Source organism: Amphiura filiformis, chromosome 10 (assembly GCF_039555335.1).
Source record: "Amphiura filiformis chromosome 10, Afil_fr2py, whole genome shotgun sequence".
Classification (NCBI taxonomy): Eukaryota; Metazoa; Echinodermata; class Ophiuroidea; order Amphilepidida; family Amphiuridae; genus Amphiura; species Amphiura filiformis.
In genome coordinates, this window is record NC_092637.1 from 63,479,146 (window position 1) to 63,488,536 (window position 9,391).

At 39.2% G+C, this 9,391-nt stretch overlaps 1 protein-coding gene across 1 annotated transcript; it reads left to right on the forward strand.

The window, feature by feature from the left end:
• Window positions 1-817: 817 nt before the first annotated feature.
• On the forward strand, window positions 818-8,568 carry LOC140162031 (uncharacterized). Its single transcript, XM_072185321.1, has 5 exons — window positions 818-824; window positions 1,431-1,665; window positions 1,964-2,037; window positions 3,900-4,033; window positions 6,654-8,568. The coding sequence occupies exons 1-5, from the start codon at window positions 818-820 to the stop codon at window positions 6,900-6,902; spliced, it is 699 nt and encodes a 232-aa protein (XP_072041422.1). The 3' UTR covers window positions 6,903-8,568.
• Window positions 8,569-9,391: the final 823 nt, after the last annotated feature.

Below are 9,391 nucleotides of genomic sequence, written 5' to 3' on the forward strand. Positions count from 1 at the left end.
ATATTACCATGCTATTACATAGGAACACGTGACAATATTTTTTAGTTTGTCAAAATAATTGTGTTACACGCGAATCGATACTCAATAATACTTAATAATGTGATTTGAAATGTGCACAATTAATTTTTCTCTATCGATTTGCGTGTAATACCGTTATATTGACAAACTAAAAAATATTGTCACGTGTTCCTATGTAATAGCATGGTAAAAAGTCTAATATTTCCAAAAATGTTATCTATATTTCAGTAGGGCAAGTCTGAAGCAGTCCAAGCTGTATTCTTGTATTTTTCACTCATTTTGACTGACAATTTCGTAACATATCATTCCGTCTTTCATAACAATGCACCAACTAGGGGTAACCTTATCAAAGTATACATATTTAGGTCGGCCAATTGCCTCTACTTTGCACTAATCAGTTTTTTTTTTATTGGTGCTATGGTTAAGGAGGTGCTTTTTGAGTTTTTCATGCATATTTGTATTTGCACTTGCTTAAGACTTGCCCCAATTTAAATTAAGATGCTATGAAAGATTGGATAGTGTCCATTCAGAGAATTGTTTTGCTGTGATAGGGTCTATGTTTGGTAAATTATGAGTGTTTGAATGCAAAAGGATACGCAGATGAACTGGTCCACTGCTTTTCCCGCGAAACTTGGTTGCTAATGACACATCCTCGTTTATACCCGGAAGTGATGTCCTTGATAATTTCTTTCACATTTTCCCCTTCACTTTCAGGATAACCAACAACTCGCAAATTGTTCCTCCTTAACATGCTTAAGAACCTCTCTGACTTATTCACCTCCTCCCATAGCTTGCCAATATGGTTGGTATGACTTTTCCTTAGTTTCCTCTCCTTGGAAGTCAACTGATCTTAGTAGTGATGACTTCCTTAAATGTCTCTAGATCCGATTTCAATTGATCTTGGCCAGCTAGCAATTTCTCTAGGGATTTCATAACAAGCATGATAACTGTAGTCTCAAACTGTTCCCGCTGCGTACTACATGTACTCGGTTTGGCCATAGATGACTGCTCCGCGGATTGTTCAGTGGTAGTGTCCACGTTGTTGTCTGAGCAATATTTTATCGTAGTAACTACTCAAAATATTGGCCAGCCCATCCATTATGACACCATATAGGATAGACAAAATTCTATCTTTTATTCTCTAATTAATCCTGATTAATTAAAGTAGGTAATGGTGCTACGCATCCTGCACAAGAACAAATAAACACAATGAGGAACGATTGCTTGCTACAAGAGGAAACTGAATAATAATTAATAAGAAAGAAAGAACAATGTTCACATTTCATTAATAACAAGCCCCGAAGCAGCATCGAAGGTCAATCCAAAGCTAGAACAAATTTGGTTCTTGTGCCTAAGGCTGCTACAGCATACAACTGTTAACCTCTTTGAACACGTTTTTATTATAAATATAGCAAACCCCTGCATTAGTGGTATTCGTCTTAAGCAGCGATACAGCAGTAACACCGATTCATACTTACTGACTTGGAGCGAACCGCGATTCACCAGGCGATACCAATGGTGTGAGGCAGATGATGTTCAAGTACACGACGTATCCACTGTGATGGGATCTACCCACAACTACACACGTCCATGGCAAACCGAAAATAGCCTAGAGCTTGTCCTTCAGGACGGTGTGGACAACTACACGTAAGTATATCGATCTTAAAGGACTCATTACAAAAGGTAGGCCTATAGTAAAAGTGCATCGGTAGGCTTACGGTGCAAAGTCAATTGCTCACCCCCCCGCTAAAAAAACCAAACAAGCAAACAAATTCACCAGTGCGTGGGTACTGGGATTTTTATTTTGAGAGGGCGCAAGAGGTGAAATTTTAGGGCCAAAAATCGGGAAAATGTTCCTAAAGTGAACACTGAAACCCACATGTCGCTTTAGATAATGATCTCCATCTAACAAATGAATCCGATTGTTTGTCCGTTTCATTAACAGTATAGAAGTGACTGCACGCAATACCCCTGTTGATGACCAGGATCCTTATGAGGGAGAGAGCTACTTCGTTAAAGGTAAATTTCCTTCACTAAAGTCAAAACACAGTTTAGATGTTCGCCCGTGGACGTGGTAAGTGTACGTGTGACGTCAATTTAGGGGCTGTGCAATAATTATGAGCCCGGGTGGAGGGGTCAAATTTCTGAACAGCTCGCCCAAAATCGACCCCCCCTTCTTGGCCCGCCAAAAACTGTTTGGCCCTCCCCCCCCCCCTTTGTGGGATCCCAATTTTCAAACCTTAAATGGTCTAGATATATGTAGCGAGCGCAGTGAGCAGGAAAATCAAAGCGTTTCAGTACTGTTCAAGTTCCTGTACCTTTTAAGAGCGTTTTATTTAAAAGGCGCCTAATGAATGTGTGCCAAAAACAGCTTGCCCCTCCCCCCTCTCGGCTGGCCAAACATTTCTTGGCCCCTCTAAACGTCGAACAACTGAATACATGCACAACGTGCGGACCAATATATTTTTGTAAACAATTTTAGGTCAGTATCAAATTGATATTTTGTACAATTTGTACAGCTATCGAATCACAAGCAAACGTACCTGTATGTAAAAAGTGTCCATAAATACTGGACATCGCCAATATACTTATGATAAATTTGTGTCCAGAACACGAAAAGTGTCCAGACCTCACGCTTGCTCTCTCGGCTACGACAATGGCGTAATCCATGTATTCCAGCGGTTCAAGGTAGCTATAAATAATCAAGCAGATGACGTATTTACCAACTCTGATGACGAGGATATGACCTGACCTTGTCAGACCGATGACTTATATAGGCTTGATCCACCAGTCCTTCAACTGCTTATATACGCACAGTCATCCGCCATGTTTATTGTTTCGAGATCGGGGCCAATGAACTTAGGCTACACAACGTGCACAGATCTGACAATTTCCCACAATGCCTTGCGCATTTCCAGAAGAAGGCCTGGCGATTTCCCACATTTCCGTCAAAATGGTAAGCAACACCTGAGGTTTCGATGGGGAAAATGGAGATAGCGAAGTCGCATTTTACATCAAACAGCTGCAAGAGTAAAACGTTCTGAAGGATCGGTAATGATTAACAGCTGGTCTGGTGTATTTGAAGTTCATATTGAAGTTTGTAAGTTTGTGACTTCGTATGTTATGTGCAATAGATATTACAGGAAGCTTAAAATTGGCAGGCCGTCCCGGAATTTATCGGTGTCTTCCAAGATTATATTGATGTTCTGGACACGTCACACCGGAAGTGACGTGACCACACTGGACATACACACGAGAAATCGTTCCAAAATTACAGGTTTACACATCATGATCATGATGATCATGACATGCAATGATTAGGTATCAAGAGGCAAACCTTAGTTGCTAGTCAGCCAAATTGGCCTAAACCGGGGCCCAAACACAATTTGTCTGTCGCTTCCGAAAGTGTATTGGAGTTCTGGGCACGTCACACCGGAAGTGTGAGGTGACCTCGCTGGGCATATTGCCCCTCCCCCCCCCCCCAATTTTACCCTCCCACAGGCCTCATAATTTGCACAGCCCGTTAGGTGTTCCTTCAAACGCTGTAAATAATCGGCAATCATGAACCACATTCAAGCTGACGTCACGCACGCGTGTACGTAGCACGTCCAGAACGGATTATCTATCAGTGCCGTACCTATTGGGCCACTATTGGGATTTACCAGGCTTCGGCCGAATGTTATAAATAATAAAGAAATACCCTGGCAAAGCTCAAATCCGGATAGCGATTATAAGAGTTTGGAGCCCACTCCTATGCATATATATGACCACCACCCCCTTAATATTGCTTGAACTATATACGACCGACGCGACGTTACCTTGCATATAGGCCTACCTACATAGTCATGTGATTTTTCCCTTTTAATTATTGGTAATTGTAGCAATCCCAGTCTACCCAGTAATCGAGGACGCGTATGCTGGCGGCATGGAGTTCAACGTCTCCATAGACGTGGATGTGACATTAACAGACTGGACCATCGAGCTTAACTTTCGCCGACAAGTTTTTAATTTGAAGGTATGTGTATTTAAAGAGATTAGAGTGACACCTAACATACTTTAAGAGTCGCCCGGCATTTGCATAGCATGTGTCATCTGTGGGGCATCGACCATGATAGGGTGGCACCGGGCCTAATTTGGGTGTGATGGTTTAGGAAGGTGGGCACGAGCCCTTTTTCGCAATTTCCTGTGGGTTTTTCTAATTTTCAAATAGATTGGTGTTTTGTGTCAGGTATTAAAGCCATATTATAACATTTTCAAACAAAATAGATTAGCATTTCTTTGTCATAAAATGTTAGCTTTTACTGTCAGATATATCCCTTTATTTTTGAGCCGAACAACTACGGCAAAGCAAAGAAAATTGGAATTTACTACCAGCGCACATGTCGCCAATACGTACCACTCCTTCGGTCGTGTTGTGGTACGACCCTTTGTTGTGTATATCACCGTCCCGCACGCCGTGTACGTACTGTGTGTTATGAACATCGTGTATGCGTTCGACTAATAATTCCATCGTAATAATAAAGCGCCGGTTCCGGCGTTTTATTCAAAATCTCGGATTTTGACAAAACTACAGCACCTAGAGTCTTGATTTTTGCAGGGTATATTGGTTTAATAAAGTACACTTTAATCGTGTAAAAAAAGGAATTTTAAAAATTCAGTGAGGGCGTCTTCCTCAGCAAATGTTATAATATGGCTTTAATTTGCGTCTCTCTAGTACTCATGAAGAGCAAAATTATGTATCAGGGGGAACTAAGTTGCGGACCGTATATTATTGAGCGGAGCTTTACGCATCTGAGACGTATAGACGTAAAACGATTATGCACACATTTTATACGTCACTGATTCAATAATACATGTACACATTTTGTACCGCTGGCTTATTTAGCGGTAAGCTTGAAAGTGCGTTCTTGCCTGCGTTCTGCGCATAAGCGCTGTGTTGACAAACGTGCGCTAATTATTTCTAGCTTTCTATCTTCGAGTCGAGCTTGGTCGATAAATACCCGGAGGTACACTGTTTTGTTTTTTGTGCGTGTCGGTTTATAAAACGAACGTACTATAATGTTTAAGATAATAATAATAATAATAATAATAATAATAATAATAATAATAATAATAATAATAATAATAAAAAAAAGGTAATGTCATATCCTAATACACCGAAATTATGTTCTGAGGTAGTAGAAGCGGCAATTATGGGCGAGGCTATTAAACATTTTTGCTGCTGAAGACAGGTGTAAAGGATAAGGCAGGAACCTGTTTTTTATTCTTTTGACGCAAATATAGTGCGATGTTAACAACTACGTAAAAACGTTTAACGGTACTGTTTTTTTATAGTTTTTACTGCCGAGAACACCGATGGCTAACACACATCTCGTGCATGTGACGTGAGCTCATGTGTGAATGTACGGTATTATTGAATCAATGACTTATAAACTGTGTGCATTATCGCTATTCGTCTTACGTCTTTATTTATCAACTGCGGGAAGCTCCGCTCAATAATAAATGTAATACAATCGGTGAGCTATTATAAAATACATGCATTGTATGTGCTATAATGAAATAGCAATTTTCTTAGTTTTACCTTGATTAATTAAAAGCGGCTAATGTGATCAGTGAAAAGTAACATTTAAATATGTACATGTATTATTGAATCAGTGACGCATAAACTATGTGCATAATCGTCTTTTAAGATAAATAAGAATATACATGTATGTCCCAGATGCGTAAAGCTTAGCTTACTAATAGCGGGTCCACAACTTAGTTCCCCCGATACTTTTTGAAATAAATCAAAAAATATTTAAGAAAATGTAAAACGTTATAGTGTAGGGGCCTATCCTTTTTTGCTTTACACACGCGGACCAATTTATAGCGTCCCAGTGGGCACACCTGACGTTGAAATCACGTTGTATTTGCTAATGGACTTCAACCTGATAGAGTTCAACCTGATTTCAACCCGATTTCAACCTAGAGGTTAGTTGAAATCAGGTTGAAATTTCAACCTGATTTCAACTAACCTCTAGGTTGAAATCAGGTTAGATTGAAACTTCAGCGTTGTATCAACGTTGATTCAGCGTCGAAATCCTAACCTAAACCTGTGCCCACAGGGGTCACACTTCCTTGCGTTCATTCACAATGGTTACTCTTGTACAAATAAAGACCGTTTTAAAAGTTGCACCCGAGTCCATGTGATAGCAGTCGGGGTATTGTTTGAGAATCGAAACCTATGGTCTCAGATGCCACTTTTAACAACGTTTAAAACGGTCTCTTTTCTTACATAATGAACCATTGTGACTGAACGCAATGACGTGTGACGCTATAATTTTGTAAAACAAATAAGGCTACATTCTTTTTACACTTTTACATTTCTTAAAATATTTTTCGATTTATTAAAAAGGTACTAGGAGGGAACTTATAAGTTGTGGACGCTGTTCATGCAATACGATCGGCGAGCTAATACATGCAGCTGTACACGCTGGAATTTGTAGCTTATTTGTTTGGCTCAAAATTAAAAGGGGACAAAGTGATAATTAAAAACTAACATTTAAATAGGAATCTATTCTTTATACAAATCACATATTATTGCTTAATCAAAAAGCCATTCACTCCGTTTTATTATAATATTACAACCATGACAGATCGAAAACTGTACAGCTGATGTTTGGCTTCACAATGAGAAGGTCAAGAAGCAGTCACAGTGGGGTGGACACCGCTCTACATACGTGATAACAACAGGTCCTGAATACGAAACCCTTAACTCAGGTGACACCCTGGACATTCAGATGACCGCCAGTGTCTGGAAGAAGCTACGTCCCGAGGGTGATTACGTAACAGGAATGATGACCCAGGTTTATACTATAGAAGAAGAAGAAACAGACCCCTCTTAATAATACTTCGTTTGATTTCGCCGTAGAAGTGACGTAATAATCGGATTAACTACCATAGCAATAGATGAATACAGTTTTTGAATATATCGCCCTACACTACAAGCAGGTTGCACTCATCACCTGTGTCTGTCTGCATTTGAATACAATACCACTCTTTTCAAAGATACTAATCTTATAGGTGCGAATGATCAGCATGATATTAATATTCTATAGAATTACGACCCAGTTCTTTATCCCTGCTCTTTGATATCTATGGTTCAATGTATAGGTACCGCGTGAACGTTGTAGTGCAGGGCGATATATTCAAAATTGTATTCATCTACTGTTATGGTAGTTAATCCGATTAATTACGTCGACCTGAAGGGGGATTACGTAACAGGAATGATGACGCAGGTTTATACTATATCAGGTGGGGGATAAGGTGTGGCATCCCCGACTCAAAATATTGGACCTACCTCTCCTCTAGCACACATTAGAGGATAATAAAAACAAAATTTCAATTCGTTTATTCTAATAATGTATCACCATGATCACCCTTTACTTCACACGGTGACTATACGGAATAATAATGTGATCAAGCAAAATCAGTCGGAAGTCGGAAATATTGATTTTGAGATAATAGCCAAACAAAGGAAATATGTGACGTGTCATGTCAAAAGGAAACACTTTTGGGCAGGTTATCAATTTTGAGATTTTTACATATCTTAAATATAGGGATATATTGCTCCTCAATGAAATCGGACATTCCTAAGCGAAGATATTGAGTTCGTAAGTTATGGTATTATAAAATTGGAAATTGAGATATCGGCCTTTAAAAATATTATTGACAATGTTGAGAGTAGGAAAAATACAATATGCCAGTTATATTCCGGTCTGAAACTATCGGACCTTATTTTTAACAATAATAACATCACGAATTCCCAACAAACCCAAATTGTGAAAAAATTATCACCGGGTAGATTTTTGACTATTTCTCCATTTACGATCCTGCCCAAAAGTGTCTCCTGTTGGCATGACACGTCACATATTTCCTTTTGTTTCTACTGTTTTGGAAACTCTACCTGCTCATATCTTGGGTTTTCTGCAAAATGTAGCTTTTTAAATGCTTTTTACAATCCAATAAGACACTGGAAATTGAACGTGACCGACTTCAGACTGATTTTGCTTGATCATTAGGCCTACTAACACGTAAGAATATGGCAGTATCACACCAGACATAGGCCTACTAACACGTAAGAATATGGCAAAAATTACATTATAGACCTACTAACACGTAAGAATATGGCAAAAATTACATTATAGACCTACTAACACGTAAGAATATGGCAAAAATTACATTATAGACCTACTAACACGTAAGAATATGGCAAAATTACACCAGATATAGACCTACTAACACATAAGAATATGGCAAAATCACACCAGATATAGACCTACTAACACATAAGAATATGGCAAAATCACGCCAGATATAGGCCTAACACGTAAGAATATGCCCATTATGTTTTGTTACCTGGAGAGATTTGATCATGTCTCACCTCCTTTTTCAACCAAATCAACGGTAATAACTCTTGTAGTGAGGGATCAACATTTAAGCACAAATTGCCTCGGGCAAAACTCACTTCTTGGGAACCAAATACCACACAAGGTCATTTTTATGTAACTCATTGACCCAAAAAGGGAGGTCTTGGGAACTGATCAGCAGCCAAAATCTGAAAATGGGGGGTCTCAGGAACTAAACCATGCAGGCCAAACCAGGGTTCAGTTTCGTTGCGTTTTTGCCGTAATCGATTTCACTTTGAATTGTGCATTAAATTTAATATTAAATTAGGAAATCCATTCATGCAAAATTGGTCTGGGGTTGCGTACGATGGAATCTCAGCAAGTTTGGCAAAGCAAAACAGCATTCGGATCAAAATTACTAGATCCTGCAGACCTACCTATAGCCTACTGATAATTATAACAGCAGCCAGCAGCATTACATAAAAGCCCACCATAAAAACAAACCCATAAAAATATTTTTTTCAGTGCCGAAAAACATTTAGGCTACATTGAATTGCCATGCATACATGTCAATGATCGAGTGAGTGAAGTATGCAGAATTTGACAGCCAAACCAGTAGATCGTAAATTACCTTCTAATTCCCTGTTATGTTCAGCTGCAAGGACGTGTACATAATTATTTGAGGTACTTTTCCTCATATTTGGCAATTTTATTCCCAAAAGAGATCTCAAAATCATTTATTTCCAGCAAAATGTTCATCAGCTGAAAGCCTCGGCACTCGGTTCTCACAATCACAAACCACTGTTTATAAACAGCCAACCAGTGTTGCCACTACTAAAAGGAGCCCAAAATCCCGCCCAAAATTCACCTTATCCCTTTACAATGTGTTACAATGGGGAAGAAATTGATGACAAATTCCCTTTGAAGCTTTTGGGCTCGCAAAAGTAGCTCAGTTGGGCTTGAAGTAGTAGGACAGAAAACACGCC

Bases quoted from the DNA above. Each gene is read 5' to 3' on its own strand.
- LOC140162031 (XM_072185321.1), top strand. The intron at 1,666-1,963 runs GTAAGTATATCG...TTTCATTAACAG, and splicing joins GACGGTGTGGACAACTACAC to TATAGAAGTGACTGCACGCA. The intron at 4,034-6,653 runs GTATGTGTATTT...CAACCATGACAG, and splicing joins GACAAGTTTTTAATTTGAAG to ATCGAAAACTGTACAGCTGA.